Source organism: Lissotriton vulgaris, chromosome 10, assembly GCF_964263255.1.
Source record: "Lissotriton vulgaris chromosome 10, aLisVul1.2, whole genome shotgun sequence".
In the NCBI taxonomy this organism is placed as follows: domain Eukaryota; kingdom Metazoa; phylum Chordata; class Amphibia; order Caudata; family Salamandridae; genus Lissotriton; species Lissotriton vulgaris.
Genome location: NC_141698.1, coordinates 638391564 through 638414333, shown reverse-complemented (window position 1 = coordinate 638414333; position 22770 = coordinate 638391564). Strand labels below are relative to the sequence as shown.

The window sequence follows — 22770 nt, the reverse complement described above, 5'->3', positions numbered from 1 at the left end:
TCCACTATCCCCAGCCTGGTCCACCTGTTGGTGGCCAGAGACCTTCGGTACTCCTCCCACGCCGACCTTGAAGGTCAGGAATTTGGGGGTCATTTTTGATGATGGACTTAACTTCATGGATCACGCCAACAAGACAGTATCCACAGCACACTTAAAGCTAAAAATGATTCGCAAAATACGTCCTTTTCCTCCCGACTCTGCTATCAAGACACTGGTTTCTGCTCTTGTCCTCTCATCCCTGGACTATTGTAATGGTTTATTTCTCAATGCGCAAACCCGAGTAACTACAAAACTTCAAACTATACAAAATGCAGCAGCCCGCCTCATTACCGGCAAAACAAAGTTCGAACCCATTGCCAAAAACATAAAAGATCTTCATTGGCTGACTGTACAAAAAAGAATCCACTTCAAAGCACTCTGTATAGTCTTCAAATCAGTTAATAATCAAGGACCACATTTTCTAAGAGACAAACTTCAACTCTACAAACCTACAAGAGCTTTACGATCAGCCACTCTTAACCAACTGGTTGTCCCTCGTACCAAAACAGTGTCCTGGGGTGACCGTCGCTTTTTGGTGGCGGCCCCCAGACTCTGGAACACCTTGCCTCTTAACATCAGACAAAGTGCTACTCTTTTCCAGTTCCGCAAACTTCTGAAAACCTGGCTTTTCTCTCAGTAATCTTTTCTCATCCGTCACATCTGTTTATTCCTTCATTCCCCACTTTCTTCAATATTGGTTTCAGCGCCTTGACGCCCAAGGGTATAAGTAGCGCTTTACAAGTGTTAAAAATAAATAAATAAATACATATACACACATTAGAGTAGACTTTGGGTTTGGGTACTTCTTTGATTGGCATGAACTACCCTATAAGTCCCTGGTACATGACACGGCAGGGGGATTAAAACTATCTATAAGTCCCTAGTATATACAAGGGCATGGCAGTTTGGAAGCCAGAAGCCCTTTCTGCACTTTCATGTGTGCACTGCTGAGAGCCTGAGGTCAGTTTAAAAGCAGTCCTGTGTTGCAGAACTGCAACTGCAACTGTGTTGTAAATTGTGTCTAAACTCGACTTTGGTGGTAGCGGCACTTAAGAATTGCTAAACTACAGTAGTGTGGCATATTAGGTAACCCCTGGGTCTCCCCTAGGTGTCTCGGGGAGGGGAGTCATGTACTTATAAGGAGGGTCCTTATAAAAGATGTTTTATATGCCCTGTGGATGGATAAATTGCCTGTTCACTTCCTTCATTGTAGTAAAGTGCTTCACAAAATTGACTTTTTTGCTAGAAACACTGTGGAGTGAGGATCTACATTATTTTTTAATATGCAGGACCCCTACAGTCTCCCCTAGGTTTCCCACAGGTAGGGTGTCATGTTGCTATAAGCAGTGTGTTGTGAATATAGCCTTGCTAATCACATATAACTCACATATAAGTTTTGATAACCACCGGTCTACTCAAACACCGGTTTGCGAAGGAGGCATATCTGTTGATCCTAAACGTATTATTAAGAACTCTAACAATTGGCATCATTAAATCTTGGCAACAGTTTTATTATGTAAGTGTAATATTGTACAATTTTCAAATAAAGGTTTTTTCATAGTTGTTGACGTCATTTTCTCTCAAGGAAGACTGGTTCAATTAGAAAATGTCTTGCAGGAACAATAAAACTGATATGTGCTGGAAAGACAAGTTTATTATGTGCTCGAACTACTCTCCTATCAATATCTCATATGACTTTTATAAGCAAGATATGTCTTCGCATATTATTTTCTCGTAAAGTATCCCTTGAATACAATTTCCTCCAAGATACTAATCAAGAGCATTTTCCATAATATGAGTCATTCTGCATATTTTGTTTTGAAACTCAAACATTACATGAGGGAGAACAATAAGAAATTCATCCGCCCCTAGGTATAGTCAGAATAGTGTAACATGAGCACCTGAGTTCAGTGGTAGAATAACTTGGGCTCCTCCTGCCTTCCAGTGCACAGAAGGCCCTTCCATTCATGTGTGCTACCACCAGGATCCATGGCTTTGTTTAGCTGTGTGGGAGCTTCAGTCAGCTTCCCGTGCTCACAGCTAGGCAGTTACAATGCAGGGTGGTAGACAGACGTAAGGAAGGCTAGTACAGCCCGGTACTGTGAAGGAGCCCAAATCATTCTGGGCAGGGCCGGACTGGCCATAGCGGGCACCCTGGTAGGCCGCTAGGGTGGGGGCCTGTTTTGCGCCCCTGGGGGGGGCCTTTTTGTTACCAGTGGTCGGCAATATTGCCCCCTGTAAGAATATCGGCCTAAACCGGCTTTCGCAAACTGCTCAACTGCACTCCCGTTCACCCGGGGGGGCCGGGGGGGGGGGGGGGGGGTTAGCTGAGCAGTTTGCCAGGGCTATTTTCTGTTCCCAGTCCAGCCCTGCTGCTGGGACTTTGCAAGGCCTTTATATAAATATTGCCAAACCAACGCAATATTTTAGGCTCCCAGACGAATTTTTCTGGGGGTCTGTTATTTTGTTGTACGCACCATTGGTGGCAGGAATGTCTGGAGCCCATTAACACTTTTTTGTAGGGTTACCCCACATTTTACACTATGCCACTGATTGGTTGTTATCCTGATTGGTTGTTATCCAGTAGCATTCTGCAAACTTGTTAAAAGCACATGTCAAAGCTTTGAGAAAACACCCATTGGTCAATTGTTTAAACAAATCAAGGCACTGCTGTGGAATAAAGATTGTATTTCTTCCTCCCTTTGCTATCCTATAAGAATCAAAGAAGATCAAAGGATGGAACCACCTGGGCCTCAGTGCTGAGATTTTAGTTATAAATAATTAAAGAATGCATTAGCATTATTCCCCCTGAGCAGCTGTGATTAAGTCATAAGATTATAATGCATACAGGCAAAAAAATAAAATATATGATTGAGTTTTAAAGCAGATTAATTTGAAGCTTTCTCATGAAGCAGAGACAATTTTCAAAGGAAAAGATGGGATTGTGACGTTGGTGTCTTCCCATAGTGCACCCTGCTTTATCTACCTACGGTGTGATGATTGCTCTATCGTTTACCCAGAGGGCCTCTGCATTCAGCAAACAGAAGTCTTAACAAACGAGTGTGGGTAGAAAAGCCAACAAAATCCTGCTGCTTTTTCTTTACGAGCGCTAAAGAGCTCCACAATACCACTGCAATTTACCACACAGTGGAATCGCCAGATGCTACAGAGATAAACCATTGTGTACTGTCGAAAAATGAAAACAGCAATTTTCCATATTTATTTTTGAAAATTGACATGGTACCATAATGACTGAGGATCTGGCAGTTTTGAGGAACAGAGTTACATTTGACAAGAATATCAGATGCCAGCAGGTCTTCAAGGCAGTGGAGTGATGAAGCAGATAAACTGCTGAATCCCTTTAGCTGACACATAAAACCGATTATGACATATCTGAGAGGAAAATTACAAACGTGCCCCAATTGTGCTAACTATACATTGAGGAATCACGAGAAACAAATCAATTAGAAGACTTACAGCTAGATTCATGAAGCATTTTTGCGGGCGCAAACAGTGCGAATCGCAGAATTCAGCCGTTTGCGCCCGCAAAAATGGCATTTGGAATTCATCAATGGGTCATGAACTCGCAATTTGAAAAATCGCTTGCTTTGGGAACTTCTGCCGTGAGAACTGTTCTCTCGAGCTCACTGATGTGCTTTTGCAAAAGGACTATTGTTTCAAAATTAAATACACTGGATGGTTCGACCATTACATGATGATCACCACCCTTTCTCTATATGTGTCTTCTTTGTACTGCATGACAATCGCCCTATACAAACTGACCTATGGACTGAGTGGTCCGACCAGATGAGGTGACCCAGGAGGTGTCACCCCGGATCTTGAGGATTATATTATACATTGATGGGACGGAAAGGACACAGCATCATCATTACTCTTTCTTGTGGACTGGGTGACACAGTCTTGGAACTTCCTTTTGGATTCTACTGGCTTCCTCCTTGGCTGATGCATATGCTGTGCGAGCTATTCCCGGATGTCTGTCCCACATGGGGAGTACCTTTGAGCTGTTATGGCTCAGGTTCCTTCCTGAACTTTCCTAGAGCTTTGGTAATTAATTGCAATCAAAGAGATTAATGTGATTATCCTTCACTCTTAAATAATAAATGCCTGATATGGATGTATTTACTGCTCTGAATTTACTGATAAAAACCTAGCTTCAACTAAATCCTGTTTCCGTCTCTCCATGATTCATCTTCAGTAATTGATTGTGCATTCCAATTGAGTTATTAATGAGAGATGGGAATTTTAATAGAGAGATCTCTAGACAGCAAATACTAATGCAGTCATTCTGCATCGCTATAACTGAATTATCGTTTTTCATGGTCCTAGTTCAACAGAATTTCTTTAGGAGATTTGATTGAGCTGTGATAATACGCTACTTGAATAGCCTGGTTCTGAGAGGTATTTATATGAATCAAATTATGAGTTTGTAGGTCAGTTACCCCAATCCTGGTCCTCATTGGATAACTGGAGTGGATACCCTAGGTGGAACCTCTCTCTGCACAGAACAAGATCCATCGGAGGACCAAGAGAATAAACCCAAATGTAGTGTTAGGAGATAAGGGATTTATAAAGCCAATGGGCCATTGGCAATACAGCAGGAGTGCAAAGCACTGTACTTGTGGAAGACAACCATTGATGACTAGTCCACAGTGCAAAGTAGGTTTATTAAACATCCTCAACAGAAAAACTTCATAACATTATTGTATCAAATCCTATCCATATTTGCAAACAGTGGGAAAAGCAGCTTAGATAGTCCACTGAATCCTGGATAACTTTTAAACTGTTACCCATTACAAATCATTACTGTTGTCCTCACCCTCAGAAACTTGACATGCGTCGAAAGACATTATTTTTGAAAAAAACAAACCCGCTTCACAAAGCCACATGCATTCTTTTTTTTAAAGTAGGTGCCAAATGGCATGATTTCCTGAGTAATCCACGAAACTAGAATTTACATAAGTAAACATTTTAAAATTACACCACCATTGTGTAGTAGACTGCCATTGACAGGCAACAAATGTTTAAACTTGGTTGTCATATAAAATTGGCGAACCCTACAAAGCATTTTAATTTTGGGTATTCACAAACATTTACACAGCTCATTCACACTAGAGAGATGGTTAGAAATGTATTACTGCCAGTGACAAAAGTAAAATCATTCCCAAGATGGATTAGGGGATACAACAACCCCAAAATAGATGAGGACGTGGGAATGGGTATCTCCAATGGGTGAACAGAATATTTAGTGATGCCTCACAACAAAAGTTCGGCACTGTATTGGGTGATTTCTAAATTAATTTTAAATTATTTTACCCTTCATTTTTTACTTTCACAAATAAGCCATCCGTGCATGCCAGCTTTTTCATGCCTCCTATCTTGTCTTCTACACGTTCACTTCTCCTCTGCACCTGCCCCTTTGCTATACATTTTCCAGTCACACCTCTCGTTCTGCCATTTCCTTCCTCCAAGTTTACATCTCTCCTCTCTACACAGACCATGCTATTACCTGTTACAGATTCACAAAAGTTCAAACCAACAAGGGACTGAAACAAGGATTCACACTGGCACCTCTACTATTCAATCTATACCTTGCTGATTTAAAAGATACATTTGGAAGAAGCAAGGGCATTTTTACCCAGGAGAGCAGATCACAAAGTACATACGCTGCAGTATGCCGACGATACAATGCTTCTTAATAAGACATAAATTGGACTTCAGAGACTTTTTGACTCCATGGACAAGTACTGTGACGATAACGATTAATGTTGCAAAGACAAATGTTATGATCTCTAGCCGCAAGATAATGAAAAGTGGAACAGGGTTTAGCAGAGGGATAGAATTGAGAAAATGACCTCCTACAAATGGTTAGGAGTCTGGCTGGATCACTCGGGCTGTCCCACAGCACACATACATGCCCAGCAAGCACCTGCCCACTTATTGAACTTGGCTTTCTGAAAGCTAAAAACAAATCAATTCTGAGCCAGATTCATGAGTTCTGTTGAAAAGTCCTAATGTGCCCTGGGCACCCCCAATTTTTTGCTGACTGGTACTGGTGGTAACTGACTCTGACTGTCCCTGGGCTCTGGCTAATCAGATCCAGGGTCAATGCTACGATGAACATACATATACACACATTAGAGTAGGCTTTGGGTTTGGGTACTTCTTTGATTGGCATGAACTACCCTATAAGTCCCTAGTACATGACACGGCAGGGGGATTAAAACTATCTATAAGTCCCTAGTATATACAAGGGCATGGCAGTTTGGAAGCCAGAAGCCCTTTCTGCACTTTCATGTGTGCACTGCTGAGAGCCTGAGGTCATTTTAAAAGCAGTCCTGTGTTGCAGAACTGCAACTGCAACTGTGTTGTAAATTGTGTCTAAACTCGACTTTGGTGGTAGCGGCACTTAAGAATTGCTAAACTACAGTAGTGTGGCATATTAGGTAACCCCTGGGTCTCCCCAAGGTGTCTCGGGGAGGGGAGTCATGTACTTATAACGAGGGTCCTTATAAAAGATGTTTTATATGCCCTGTGGATGGATAAATTGCCTGTTCACTTCCCTCATTGTAGTAAAGTGCTTCACAAAATTGACTTTTTTGCTAGGAACACTGTGGAGTGAGGATCTACATTATTTTTTAATATGCAGGACCCCTACAGTCTCCCCTAGGTTTCCCACAGGTAGGGTGTCATGTTGCTATAAGCAGTGTGTTGTGAATATAGCCTTGCTAATCACATATAACTCACATATAAGTTTTGATAACCACCGGTCTACTCAAACACCGGTTTGCGAAGGAGGCATATCTGTTGATCCTAAACGTATTATTAAGAACTCTAACAATTGGCATCATTAAATCTTGGCAACAGTTTTATTATGTAAGTGTAATATTGTACAATTTTCAAATAAAGGTTTTTTCATAGTTGTTGACGTCATTTTCTCTCAAGGAAGACTGGTTCAATTAGAAAATGTCTTGCAGGAACAATAAAACTGATATGTGCTGGAAAGACAAGTTTATTATGTGCTCGAACTACTCTCCTATCAATATCTCATATGACTTTTATAAGCAAGATATGTCTTCGCATATTATTTTCTCGTAAAGTATCCCTTGAATACAATTTCCTCCAAGATACTAATCAAGAGCATTTTCCATAATATGAGTCATTCTGCATATTTTGTTTTGAAACTCAAACATTACATGAGGGAGAACAATAAGAAATTCATCCGCCCCTAGGTAAAGTCAGAATAGTGTAACATGAGCACCTGAGTTCAGTGGTAGAATAACTTGGGCTCCTCCTGCCTTCCAGTGCACAGAAGGCCCTTCCATTCATGTGTGCTACCACCAGGATCCATGGCTTTGTTTAGCTGTGTGGGGGCTTCAGTCAGCTTCCCGTGCTCACAGCTAGGCAGTTACAATGCAGGGTGGTAGACAGACGTAAGGAAGGCTAGTACAGCCCGGTACTGTGAAGGAGCCCAAATCCTTCTGGGCAGGGCGGGACTGGCCATAGCGGGCACCCTGGTAGGCCGCTAGGGTGGGGGCCTGTTTTGCGCCCCTGGGGGGGGGCGTTTTTGTTACCAGTGGTCGGCAATATTGCCCCCTGTAACAAAATCGGCCTAAACCGGCTTTCGCAAACTGCTCAACTGCACTCCCGTTCACCCGGGGGGGGGGGGGCGGGGGGGGCGGGGGGGGTTTAGCTGAGCAGTTTGCCAGGGCTATTTTCTGTTCCCAGTCCGGCCCTGCTGCTGGGACTTTGCAAGGCCTTTATATAAATATTGCCAAACCAACGCAAAATGTTAGGCTCCCAGACAAATGTTTCTGGGGGTCTGTTATTTTGTTGTACGCACCATTGGTGGCAGGAATGTCTGGAGCCCATTAACACTTTTTTGTAGGGTTACCCCACATTTTACACTATGCCACTGATTGGTTGTTATCCTGATTGGTTGTTATCCAGTAGCATTCTGCAAACTTGTTAAAAGCACATGTCAAAGCTTTGAGAAAACACCCATTGGTCAATTGTTTAAACAAATCAAGGCACTGCTGTGGAATAAAGATTGTATTTCTTCCTCCCTTTGCTATCCTATAAGAATCAAAGAAGATCAAAGGATGGAACCACCTGGGCCTCAGTGCTGAGATTTTTGTTATAAATAATTAAAGAATGCATTAGCATTATTCCCCCTGAGCAGCTGTGATTAAGTCATAGGATTATAATGCATACAGGCAAAAAAATAAAATATATGATTGAGTTTTAAAGCAGATTAATTTTAACCTTTCTCATGAAGCAGAGACAAATTTCAAAGGAAAAATTGGGATTGTGATGTTGGTGTCTTCCCATAGTGCACCCTGCTTTATCTACCTACGGTGTGATGATTGCTCTCTCGTTTACCCAGAGGGCCTCTGCATTCAGCAAACAGAAGTCTTAACAAACGAGTGTGGGTAGAAAAGCCAACAAAATCCTGCTGCTTTTTCTTTACGAGCGCTAAAGAGCTCCACAATACCACTGCAATTTACCACACAGTGGAATCGCCAGATGCTACAGAGATAAACCATTGTGTACTGTCGAATAATGAAAACAGCAATTTTCCATATTTACGTTTGAAAATTGACATGGTACCATAATGACTGAGGATCTGCCAGTTTTGAGGAACAGAGTTACATTTGACAAGAATATCAGATGCCAGCAGGTCTTCAAGGCAGTGGAGTGATGAAGCAGATAAACTGCTGAATCCCTTTAGCTGACACATAAAACCGATTATGACATATCTGAGAGGAAAATTACAAATGTGCACCAATTGTGCTAGCTATACATTGAAGAATCATGAGAAACACGTCAATTATAAGACTTAATTACTGCATCGTAAAAGCATGCAGATAAAGTGTAGGGTAGATGGAAACATACATTAAATAACATAGGTTCATAGTTACTTGTTTCAGTTGCTAATCTAAGGTGTAACAATCAAAGGGTAAATGTGATGTATTTAAGTGTTATAAGGTTTCTAACCATTCTTAAAAAAATAATGATGTGTGTAAAGAATTTACTTAAGTCTAATATGATTTAGAGATATTATTGTGTGATATTGAAAGTTTTTATTTATAAACTCTGTATTTTGCATATGTGAAATTGTGCACCAAGTGAGAAAGGAGAAGAGGGTCCTGCATGTTTATAATAAAGCCAATTGCTCTGAAACCTTAGGGAATAATCTTCATATATGTACTAATATGAATCACCAAAAACAAATTAATAGTTTGTTTTGAAATAATTTTACACCTTGGTTCTTTGAAAATGCAGTAATATGTCATCGATTCACCTGCTATTTACAACTAAACTGAAATGTTTTATGAGTACAGATAAGTATAAAAGAAATGGATAAGGTCTCAAAAGATTATAGATGAAATGCATATTTTCATTATTATATATTCTGTATTTCATGAGATGAATTCAAACTAGGCCTGCTTTTCCTCACTTTGCTTGATTCTGTTCTTATGGAAGGCTCTGTAAACTTACAATGTGAAGGGAAACTATGTCTCATTGGGAGAGTTCCTATTCGCATACTAGGACTGTTCACAACATTTTCATTACTTGGAAGACTGTTCTCTCGAGCTCACTCATGTGCTTTTGCAAAAGGACTATTGTTTGAAAATTAAATACACTGGATGGTTCGACCACTTGCATGATGATCACCACCTTTTCTCTATATGTGTCTTCTTTGTACCGCATGACAATCGCCCTATACGAACTGACCAATGGACTGAGTGGTCCGACCAGATGAGGTGACCCAGGAGGTGTCACCCCGGATATTGAGGTTTATAATATACATTGATGGGACGGAAAGGACACAGCATCATCATTACTCTTTCTTGTGGACTGGGTGACACATTCTTGGAACTTCCTTTTGGACTCTACTGGCTTCCTCCTTGGCTGATGCATATGCTGTGTGAGCTATTCCCGGACGTCTGTCCCACATGGGGGTACTCCATTATGTTATGGCTTAGGTCCCTTCCTGAACTTTCCCAGAGCTTTGGTAATTAATTGCTATCAAAGAGATTAATGTGCTTATCCTTCACTCTTAAATATTAAATGCCTGATATGGATGTATTTACTGCTCTGAATTTACTGATAAAAACATAACGTCAACGAAATCCCGTTTCCGTCTCTACATGATTCATCTCCTGTAATTGATTGTGCATTCCAATTGAGTTATTAATGAGGGATGGGAATTTTAATATCGAGATCTCTAGACGGCAAATACTAATGCTGTCATCCTGCATCGCTTAACTGAATTATCGGTTTGCATGGTACTAGTTCAACAGAATTTCTTTAGGAGATTTGGTCGAGCTGTGATAATACGGTACTTGAATAGCCTGGTTCTGAGAGTTATTTATATGAATCAAATTATGAGTTTGTAGGTCAGTTACCCCAATCCTGGTCCTCATTGGATAACTGGAGTGGATCCCCTAGGTGGAACCTCCCTCTGCACAGAACAAGATCCATCGGAGGACCAAGAGAATAAACCCAAATGTAATGTTAGGAGATAAGGGGTTTATGAAGCCAATGGGCCATTGGCAATACAGCAGGAGTGCAAAGCAATGTACTTGTGGAAGAGAACCATTGATGACTAGTCCACAGTGCAAAGTAGGTTTATTAAACATCCTCAACAGAAAAACTTCATAACGTTATTATATCAAATCCTATCCATATTTGCAAACAGTGGGAAAAGCAGCGTAGCTAGTCCACTGAATGCTGGATCACTTTTAAGCTGTGTTACCCATTACAAATCATTACTGTTGTCCTCACCCAACTTCACATGCGTCGAAAGACATTATTTTTGGAAAAAACAAACCCGTTTCACAAAGCCACATGCATTCTTTTTTTAACGTAGGTGCCAAATGGGATGATTTACTGAGTAATCCACAAAACTAGAATTTACAGAAGTAAACATTTTAAAATTACACCACCATTGTGTAGTCGTCTGCCATTGACAGGCAGCAAATGTTCAAACTTGGTTGTCAAAGAAAATTGGTGACCCCTACAAAGCATTGTAATTTTGGGTATTCACAAACATTTAAATAGCTCATTCACACTAGAGAGATGGTTAGAAATGTATTACTGCCAGTGACAAAAGTAAAATCATTCCCAAGATGGATTAGGGGACACAACAACCCCAAAATTGATGAGGACGTGGGAATGAGTATCTCCAATGGGTGAACAGAATATTTAGTGATGCCTCACAGTTCGCCACTGTATTGGGTGATTTCTAAATTAATTTTAAATTATTTTACCCATCATCTTTTACTTTCACAAATATGCCATCCGTGCATGCCAGCTTTTTCATGCCTCCTATTTTGTCTTCTACACGTCCACTTCTCCTCTGCACCTGCCCCTTTGCTATACATTTTCCAGTCACACCTCTTTCCTCTTAACCTCTCGCTCTGCCATTTCCCTCCTTCATGTTTACATCTCTCCTCTCTACACAGCCCATGCTATTACCTGTCCATCACCATGATCCTGTTCCTGATGTACTTGAATTATTTCCCCCTTTAGTTCTGGGACTCAAAGTTAGTAACAGTAGTCATAGCCATCAAAAGAAATTAGCACTCTTAAGCTCTGGGGCAGGGTTTGCAGTGGGCTAAGCACAATTTAGTTTTGCCTTTCTTGTGCTTAATCTTCCTTGCTAAAAAAAGGAGCATATTTAGGCCATTTTTTCAGTTGCTCACCCTCTTGTTAAACATTATGGTGAGACAATATGGTGATTGCCTACAGTGGCTTTAGTACGGCAGAGGGGCAGTACTACTAAAAAATACATTTCTATTAAAATGGTAAACATGAGATGGAGTGGTAATCTGCCCACTCTTCCTCTGTGGCACATGGTCCCCTTAAATTAGCACACCATAGTAATAATCAGTAGCACCAATGCTCTAACAGACCCTGGAACAACAGACAATATTACTGCTGACCTGAAGAAATCAGAACTCCTTTTATAAATATTTGTCCATCCATCCCTCCAGCAATAACTCATCTGTTAATCACGTGTACAGCATGCCAGCTTTTAGACTTGCTCAGACTATACTCCTTGTACATGTTCCTGCACAGCTTTCATGTAGGAGTTTCAGGTAATCCCATTACAATAATGCAGTTTTTAAACACAAAATGTGTTTGGTGCTATATTATTTTTGTTTACATGTAGTTGGCAGTGCACTGCAGTGGAAATGATAAGCCACACATATTGTATGGAGCTTTCTGCAGAGAAGTGAACCTCATACTATCTTCATCAGCTTCATATATCTACGCAGTACTTGAAACAGAAATAAAGGAAAAACACAACACAAAAAATCCCACACCAATGTAGAAAAACAGATTAAGATTTAATAAATAATTTGACACCAAAACGACAAAAATCCAAGCAGTAAAACCAGAGATATGCAATTCAATTTTAAAGATTTAGGTACAAATAGCACCTAAAAGCACAAATCCCCACTCTCAGCAACCTGGTTGTGCAATACTGGGTGAAAGTCACAAGTTGAGGCTGACAGCAATGGAGTGTGGGCTGGATGCAGGGACCATCTTTGCCCCTCTGAAAGAGTTACCTTCACAGTCTAGTGTAAAGAGTTCAGTTTGTTGGGGAAGGAGCCATACGGAGCTAGGAGAGCATCACAGATGCTCATTCCTGTAGTGCACAAAGCAGGTCAGGCATTGCTGACCGTCATCGATGTATCATGAAGATCCAATTGGGCATCACAGATGGTTCTTATTGGAGGATCACATTGGCAGTCACCTAAGACGGTGGATGATGTAGCACAAAAAGCAGAACTCACTTTGCTGGTCATCACTGGCAGTTGTTGTGGCATGTAGAGTTAAATTCAATGGAGCTTTCCATTGGAAGGTGGCACAGGCTGCAAGATCTTCGCATGAACAGGCCAATTCACTGTTGCAAAGAGGCCAAAACCTCAGTATTCCTCATTTTGCTTGAAGGGGAGCTCAACTCATGCCACACCAAAGGGGGGCGTGGGTCAGTAGCTCAATTCAGGAGAAGCCAGCAGGGCTCAGTCAGGTCCAGGCAGCAGGTCAGCTGGACAGATGCAATTTGCCTCTGGAGCTTATTATGTCCTTCTGGCTCAGAACAGGTGGTCAGTTAGCTGACCCTTGTAGTCAGTTCAGCCTGGATAAAAAGGTGCAAGTCCAGTCTTCCTTCTTAAGAATCAGGGCAGGCCTCAAGCAGCAGGGCATCCTTCTGAAATATCCACAGGTCCAGGAGTTTACTGGTGAGTTAGGTCTGAGGGTTCACTATTTATACCTGGTGCCCACTTTGAAGTAGGAGAAGTTTCTAGAGAATTCCTTATGAACTTCTTTAAGTTTCCTGCCTCCGCTATCCTGGATCCAAGCTGGTTGCATGAACAATGCAGTGGAAATAAGTCCTTTGCATGAAGGCAGAGCACAACTTACTCAATTGCTTGTGGGGATGTGCCCAGCTCAGCTACCCAATCCTGCCAGTTGATGATCCATCCAGAAACACCTAATCCCTCTACTGTGTGGCTGTCTGGTAGGAATAAACAAAAGTCCAACTGCCAACTAAAACCAGTCATGTGACCCAGGAACAGGCTGCAGGCACCAAATAGTCAGGGCAGGAAGATGCCAACATTCTAAAAGTGGCATTTTAAAAAATTATAACTCAAAAAAAGATTTTTATTACAATTTCTTGGATATTAAACATGATATTCTCATCTGCTACCAATTGGAAATTACCACTAATTAAATGTAATAGGATAACCCAATGTTATACTATGGGAGAGGCAGGCCTCCCTGTAGAGAAAATTGCATTTAGGAGTTTTTTTAACACAGAAATGCTTATGGCCTTGAGTAAATGAGAACATAATACAAAATGCTATCAGAGATGAAGGCCGGTTTTGATCGTGGGCATTTGTAACTCAGGGCTATACCTCACAAGGGGGAGGCGAGGGCAGGGGCTTTTTGATATGGGTCTCCCTAGACAGGGCTCACAAAAACAGATGAGCAGAAAATTAATGGTTCTTGTTGCGCTTGGCCCTTTCTGCAGGGTCATCCTCAAATGTTTTGCCTTAATCCTACTGATTTCTGAACCTGTTTTTGTTGGACTCTGCACACCTTACTACTGCTAACCAGTGCTAATGTGCTTGTGCTCTCTCCTTTAAATATGGTAAAATGGGCTAACGCTCAATGGCAAATTTAATTCAGTTGTAAGAACCTACTAAAGTGATACTACAGGTACCCAGGTTCCTGTAAATTGAATGCAACTATTGGGCCAGCAGCACATACTGTGCAAGCAACCTCAGTAGAGTTTTTGCTCATGTCTCAGGCCTTCCATTGCAGCATGTGTGTGCAGTTTCAAACTGCCTTTTTAACATGGTAAAATTAATCTTTTGCAAGGCCTAAACCTGCCTTTTTAGTCCACATAAGTTACCGCTAGGCAAGAAACAGCCCTTAGGGCAGAGTGCATTGTGTTTGAATAGGTGGACATATACTTTAAAGTTTTACAACGAGTTCCCTTACTACATTTATTAAGTGATAACCATTGACTGGGAGCAGATAGAAAAGTCATGTTTGGGTGTCTGAGGAATTGTAATTTAAAACCAACAAGGTAATGGCTGGAATGCTTGAATTAATTTAAGCCACTGACAATTCCTCAGGGCTGCACCCCAATCCATCGCTTCTAATGCACAATGGCACCGCAGTTTGGACCCAATCATATGCAAATCAGTCTTGAACCTGCTCCAATGGGAACAGTCCAGCCCTAACTGCCAAGTCAGATCCTTGCTGAACAGGAATGAAAGTAACCTAGGACTGTTTTTGCCCTGATAAGGGCTCACCAGCTAGATATAGCTTCTTTTCAGTAGCTCAGTGAGCATGGGACCCACGTCAGGGCATAACCATTGTACTTAGGGTGTCGACTGCAACAACAACAACAAGGTGATCGATGGAATGCTTGAATTAATCTCAGTCATTGGCAATGATCTGAGCTGCATCCCCATCCATCCTTTTTCACCCACCATGCCACCTCAGTTTGGACACAGCCATATGACAATCATTCTTAAACTTGTTCTAATGGAAACAGTTCAGCCCGAACTGCCAAGCCATGTCCTCCCTGAAATGGAATATAAGCAGCCTACGACCAGTTTTGCTCTGATAAGGGCTCATCAGCCATGTATAGCTTGAATCGAGTGGTACAGTGTGCATGGGACCCATGTCTGGTCATTCCTGTCGCACTTATGGCATCAACTGCAACAACAGCAAGTTGATAAATGGAATGCTTGGATTAATCTCAGCCACTTGCAATTGCTCGCAGCTGCATCCCAATCCATTGTTTTTTGCCCACATTGACACCTCAGTTTGGACCAAGTCATACTCAAATCAGTCTTGACCCTGCTCAAATGGGAACAGCCTAACCCGAACTACCAAGCCATCCCCTCCATGAACTGGAATACAAGCAGCTTTTGATCTGTTTCACCCTTCAAAGTGGGAGCCCATATAAAAATGGGACCCTCAGTCCCAGTGTTTATATCACTTCTCGACCCGAGGAAGACTCAGAAGGATTGTTCTGCTGCTGGAAGGACTGCCCAGCTGCTCTGCTGCACGAGGGACTACTCTGCTGTCCGAGGGAGGATTGAATTTACAATGGTAAACCCAGAACCACCACAATGTCTCCAAGGGCTGTTCTGACTTACAGGGACATTACAGGCTCCTCTGCGCCAATACAACCCAACATCTCAATGCAGGACCATGCATCACAGCTAGAGTTCGGCGACCTCGCAAATCCCAACCCAGTGCAACTCGTCTCGACAGTGACAACTGGCCCAGCTTGACACATCTCAACGTACCTCATTACCTGACTAAACACTGCAGCTTCTGATCATCAGCTGTGCAAGCACCAACCCACATCGATGCATCTAAACACTGACAACCAGCCCAGCCCAACACACTTTGGTTCAGCACCAACCCACATTGACGCAAATCCTCACAGCACCGACGGCTCATCCGACCTCGACTCATCGAAATGCATCTCAATGCAGGACCTCGCTTTGCAGCTCCCGCTGATGGCTCCTTGACATCCACAGATGCCAATGCAAGCCTTCGCATCTCGACGCACCAGGACACAAGGTATTCCGTCCCCATCAAAATTGGCCTGACTTTGTGACTTGGACCCGGACACCATGACCATATAACCGCAATTGGTGCTTTCAGTTTCTAGGCACTTTTTTTACCGAAATCTTTAAAATTACATATCTCAGGTTCTACTGATTAGATGTTTTTCATTTTGGTGTAAAATAATTCTTGGAATTTTTCTAAATTGCTTTGGGTTTTTTCTTGTGGTGTGTTTCCACTTTTTTTCTGTTTCTGTGCTGCACAAACACTTTACACATTGCCTCTAAGTGAGTGACCTTTTGTGGTTCACTGTGACATGGCTGTTGTTTGAAAAGGGTTTCACCCCTCAACCAAAATCCTAATTTCTCACAAGAGCAAAGATTTGAAGTTGCACAACTTCACACATGAAAAGCATAGACCACTTTGCTTTGCATTCTGGAACTGTGATCATGTATTTATAGTGACACAACAAGACTACAACTCCCCGAAGGCAAAAACATGAAAAAATCAAAGAATAAGCTTCAGTGTGTGTTTTGACTGAGAATTAAACAATATTTAGAACTCCTTTTCTGAGTTTTGTGCAAAAATCTGAAACTTAGCTGAAAAAGCGTCCTCTCTCGCACTGTGATGAGATACAGAAAAAACACAGGAGGGCATCCTTAAACCCAGTTGAGACCTGGGTGACTTATGTGTAACAAACAACAATGTCTCAATAGGTAATATTATGGAAAAAGAAAGCGGTCTGTATTGGGATGTCACAAATATAAATTATGGACTTTTTATCAGCACTGTTATAATGTATATAAATCTAATCCAGAAAATTAGTGTGTCCAAAGTGCTTGTGCAAAAAGTGAATGGCGCGGGTGAACACGTGACAAAGTAAAAACACTGTGAAAAACGGCGCAATAAATATTGACTTTAGAAAATGGTTACAGAACATGTAAATCAATGATACAGTTAAATTAGGAGCATGTCAAGAACCAAAAAATGCCAAAAAATTGGTGGTGGACGGCGTTTCAACCTGTTTGCGTTTCAGGTTGTCATCAGGACCGGAATACAATTGGGGCAAGATATGGTATCATGGGGTTACCCAAGTCAATTAATGGCACACTAGGAAAAACAATTGAGCAGGCAGGTTCAAGCACTTTTCGAATCAGAAAAACAAGTGTATATTTCCAAGAGTGGTCCGCCAGGAAAGGGTTGTATAAGTAAATTCCAGGTAGCGTATAAATGAAATATGAGCCATCCTGGTGGTAAAGAAATTGCCTTGAACGTAGCGGACCAATTATCTGCGGTTCTACCACCAAAAGCTGTAGTCCCAGTTTACAGTCTATGGCCTGCACCGAGCAGTTCAATGTAGGGAAGTGCTCAGCGTATTTTGATTATAAGCTACCTGGAATTTACTTCTATGTTATAAAATGCAACAATTGCTGGGAGCTAGGCAGAAATGACTGGGGAGCAGGGAATTTTATAAATGGTGGAAGTGTGGCTGTTGACACCATTAAATGTGTCTCAAACCAGGAAATTGCAGAGCAGCACTGGGGTCACTGCTCAAGTACCCTGGATTTTAGCCATGCTCTTCTCAAATTATCATCAATTGTAGTAACCAGAAATGGGAGGGTGGAGTGTGGTCAGTGCCAGCTGATAGCCAACAGTCACCAAATTGACATCATACAGGTCAGATGTTTTTGGGTTCTAGAAATGAATCCGGCTTGGACATTCTTGGCTTGACAGCCCGTATACCAATGTCACACTTTTACATCATCAGATTGTATTAACCACATCATTTTTAATTCAATGTTAATGGTTTGAGAACCCAATTGACCGATATTACTTTTATACATTGGATTGGGAACTTACAAAATTAGATTGCATTCACCATTCAACACATATCCAATGCACCATTAGTCATAGAATTCGAATAATTCAGGGCCAATATAGGACCTGTGGCATAGTGGGATTCCACCACAAAGCACACCCTAATAAGCTAAACAAATCAGGAAGTCATTGAAACTGATTATTGAGTTCAAACATACTAATACAGCAGGAGGTTGGCACTGTACAAGGACTTTTATGCTGGTGGAGCCATACCCAACCACCTAGAATAGCTTTGTCACAGAATAGAGTGTGTTTTATGCTTCGACATTACTTTGTTTGGGTATAAAATAATACACACAGGAAAGCCTACACAACAGTCTTCTTCCCTGCATGTTTTTTTCCATTCTCTGTGCTACAAAGCCACCCCCTGGCTACGTGTGTGTGTGGTTCAGCGCGGCACCAAATTAGTGACAGTACCTTATAGTATTGCTGAACATGTGGCACTAGATAATAGCATCTCCATTCACAATTATATTCTTCCTGTTTGCAGTGCGGGTGGGGATTACGGGGATGTTCCAATTGAACGCCAGAGCATACTTGTGAGAAATTGGATTGTTGGTTGACTGGGGTGTTAGCCCTGGTCAGGCAACACCCACAATCCCTGGCAGCGTGAACCACAATAAAGTCACCAAAGTAACCTGTTCTTATCCCTGGATAGCTTGGCACAAAAAGCAGCCAGGCCTAACTTAGAGAAAATGTGTTTTTGTAGACCTAAAAACTGCCTCAGATATGGTCCCTAGGAGCAAACTGGGACATCTTGGAAAGTATGGGAGTACAAGCAAATATCTGCGATATTCTCACTAGAATTCATGGGACAAGCTATGCACGTGTCAGGCACTGGAAGAGTGGGGAGCAGTCCGACTTACTTCCGATTTGAGAGGGGAGTGCAGCAGGGGTGAGATTTAGCCCCAACCCTAATCCCCTTGATCTTTAATGACTTGGCAGAGGCTTTACATTTTTGAGAAAATGATGCCCCTAAAATTGGCCCTTTGAAAATACCCACATTATTATTTTCAAATGAGACTCTTCGCATCTCGGAAAGTCCTGGAGGTCTGTGAGAAAGTTTTACTATTTCTTGGAGTTATGTGCAGACCTCAGCCTAAAGCTGATCATCAGTAAAACCACATATATGGTGCTTAACCCCTCTAGGTCTACCCAGACCAGAATATTGGCCTATATTAAACCCCTAGAGTTACTCCATGATTTTGTTTACCTGGGGGTGACTCTGTCCCACAATTTCCCCAAAACAGCTAAAATCTCCATGGGAATGAGGGCAGAGTGGGGAATAACCAATGTTGTGGGTGGGAACGCTTGCAGAATTCCAGATTCCTCAGATAATGCCTTATTAAGCAGCAGATTCTCAGGATTCATCTTGGAATCCTTGCTTATTTCAAACCATCAGTGTTTATGTGACTTCAGGTGTCATTAACTCCATGAAATAAGATCCGCAGATGCAGGATCACATTCAGCAGATCTATGTTTGGCTATGCCGTGGTTTAGCTGCATATGGAATTTCGGCTTTCAGTTTACAATATTTCATGATTAAAAGGGATGAGCATGTCATTCCAGTAGAGTCCTGCACTGACCCCCTGCTCCATTTGAATTGACTCCAGGATGAACATTCCTTCACCTTTAAGCACAGCAATGGTTATAATCCAAATTAAACACATGTCTAGGCATTTTCATAGCATAGAGGCGCACATATGAATAATATATAGGCCTATAGTTGACATTCAAAAGCAAGCACAGGGAATATAGTAATTCGAAAATAAATCTTACCTGTATAAATGCCGTCGTATGGGTGAATCTTCTGTACTGAGGAAGTATCTATTAAGATGAAGTAGAAAAGAGTTAGACTTACAATTTTTGGGGATCATTGTTTATTTTAACTCATATACTATTTTGACTGTTGTATGCGGACCCAAGGAGAGATGATTAATTACTCCTCTATAATTTTATAATAGTCTTCGAATCTTTTTAAAACATATTGCATCAAAATTCTAAAATCCTGATTATCTTGCTCTAGGTGATAGGCCACAAACCTTTGAAATCTCAACTGGATAAATTTCCTGTCCATTATCTTAATTCTTGTCTCTCTATCCCGTCAGACTCACACCTAGGAAAATCCTCGGGGATCAGAATGTGTTTTGATCACTGATAAACTGGATGCTTACATTTTCTGCCGCTTTTCATCGTAAGACAAAATTTTTGTCACATCCCAATCACCAGAGGTTATGGACTGCAAGTTGTCATGGGTGGTATTGGCCTGCAAAAATACAAAAGAACACAGAAGTCCTTTGTTACCATTTTAAAATCATGTGACAGGAGCAGTTATTCACAGCAGTTCTTGATATACACTTGAGCAATTATGTTAAATAATAGGAACAGCCTTCTGGTTATTTAGAACCTTAAATATGAGTATACCTCTGTCAGATAGATGATCATGCAGCGAGAACTGTGATCTTAGATACTGTTCCTAACGAGGATGGCCCTGGGATGCATTAACTGAAAAGGAAGCATAAAAAGATCCCTTTTTCTTTTAGTTTTAACAAAATTTAACAGTTATTTTTAAGTTTGAAGAATTGCTAAAAATTCTAATATCTAGGTGTGATTATCAGTTTGGTGGTCCATTGGACCGCCAAACCCACGGTGGTGTGGCGGCTACCACTGCACCGGCAGTTCGACCACCAGATTTTGTGTTTGGTCGTCGGATGGCTGGATGGCTGCATGCCCGCTGCAGTGTTGCAGCGGTGTGAGGCAGAAAGATACTGATGGTGCAGTTCCGGCACTGGCAAGCATACTATGAGTTTCCTCACTGGCAGACTTTTCATGGCTGTGAGCCTGCCATGAAAAGCCTGGTGGTAAGGGAACTAAGCAGGTCCTACAGTTCCCCTGGTGCCTCAAGCCATAGGGATGCAAGCAGGGGGCACATGTTGTGCCCCCCAATGTGCATGCACCCCCTTTCCTGCACGGCATGGACTGCCGAGTCCATGCCGTGCAGTAACAGGCGTTGGCGCTGCTATTGCGGTGTCTTTTTCAAAGGCACCCCTGTGGGATCGACAAAGGACTGCCTGCCAGACAACAAGAAAACTCATAATCAGGCGGGAGGCCAGCGGAGGACTTTGGCAGTGTGGGAGCGGGGCAGAGGCATGACAGCCACACTCCCACACCGTCAAAGTCATAATCAGACCCTTAGTATGCTGTACATATGTTTGTAGGAGCTCTTGTACACAGTGAAATTATCCAGAGAGCACTCTGTAAATTCAGCAAGTTCAGGGACAGGTTCTGTGTCATATAGCAACAGTAGGAAACAAATCTCCAGCACCAAGGGTCGCTCAAGACAAAAGAGTGCTGATGATGCTGTCGTAAATATTTAATTTACCGTCTTAATTTCTATGCAGGTAAGTACTTAATCAATAATAACTCAATCAGAAAGAAAAAAACAGAGTCCGTGGTGTTAGAGTTCTTAGGGGTTTTATTCCTTAAAAAGGAATCGTTCCGGAACTGGATATCATGTTCCTGCAACCACAAGGGGTTCAGGAAGGGATAGAGCAATATTTTATTGACAATACATAGCTTATATACTTAAATCACATCATAGAAACCAATATAGTAGGCGTAACAGCTGAGAGAAGACAAGATAACAGCATCCACGTGGTAGTGATACGTAATTAGAAGGCGTGAACTAGGCGTGAACATAGAGGTGTGTGCTAGAAACGTCACAGGTAGGTGTCATAAGTGGGTGGCACAAAAAAGAAATGTTGCAATGTCAGCAGAAATCGGAGGCTTGGATGCGCGTGCAGCTGCATGACGTGTGATTGACGTGAAACTGGAGGGTGCAGGGGACTTGACATTTACACTAGCGGAAAGAGACAGAAGTCTGGCATGTCAGATCAACTCGTACTTCTATCATATCTGATATCTGACGTTTGGGAACCATATTATCTGAACGGAAAAGGTCTCTGGGGCAGAAGCTATTCTATACTGACTGTGAGTGCGTGTATAAGCGCCTAAGTGTCTGCATGAGAAGCGTGGGGGCATGGGCCTTCCATGGGAGCATGGTAACAGAGGCTATGAATTACTTGAACGGAGACAGTGAGGCCGGCCCTTCTGCTCTGCAGCTGGGGGAATGTTTACTTAAACTAGTAGGCAGGAATGTATTTTCGAGGAGCGGAACAGATAATTCGAAGGTTGTAGTCAGTCTTGGCAGGCAGCAGGCTGAGCTAAACGCGGTGGGCCGCGCTGGAAGTAAGTCAGAGTTCACAGGTACAGAGACAGCCTGGGCTGAGGCTTTCAGAGTCAGAAGCCAGAAAAAGGCTCGATGGCAGAAATTCAGGACCTACTTTGCCAGAGCTGAAAAACGTGTAAAGTACACTACAAAAAGACGTTGGCATAGTATACTTAGGAACGGACTATTCAACCCATTCAGGGTGGGTCTGAAAGAGGACATGTTAACGTTGGACGCAAATGTATTTGCGTCTTCATAGCTGGCACAGGAGGGAAGTTACATGCACTTTAAGCTAGTACATGGAGACGGTGGGGTACACGATAGGGAACACAACTTGACCATAAAATATTTATTTCCTCATTCCCTCCTTGTTCCCTACGGACCCTTCATGATATATCGATCCTCATGAATCGATCAGTTTGTTCTTGTAACATCATTTGCTCTTCTTTCCTTCTTTGACGGTGTGAGAGAAAACTGGAATGTTCAATGCATGACGT

General features: G+C 42.0%; 1 protein-coding gene across 4 annotated transcripts in view; it reads right to left on the bottom strand.

Annotated features, from left to right (window-relative positions):
- DPP6 (dipeptidyl peptidase like 6) overlaps window positions 1-22770 on the bottom strand; it is a 2152278-nt gene that overhangs the window by 274037 nt on the left and 1855471 nt on the right. For all 4 annotated transcript variants that reach the window (XM_086941474.1, XM_086941473.1, XM_086941476.1 and 1 more), the window contains exons 14-15: window positions 20220-20311; window positions 19825-19872 (exon numbers count right to left, since the gene is read on the bottom strand). In XM_086941474.1, coding sequence (XP_086797600.1) covers window positions 19825-19872; window positions 20220-20311 — 140 coding nt within the window. The remainder of the gene's footprint in view (window positions 1-19824; window positions 19873-20219; window positions 20312-22770) is intronic.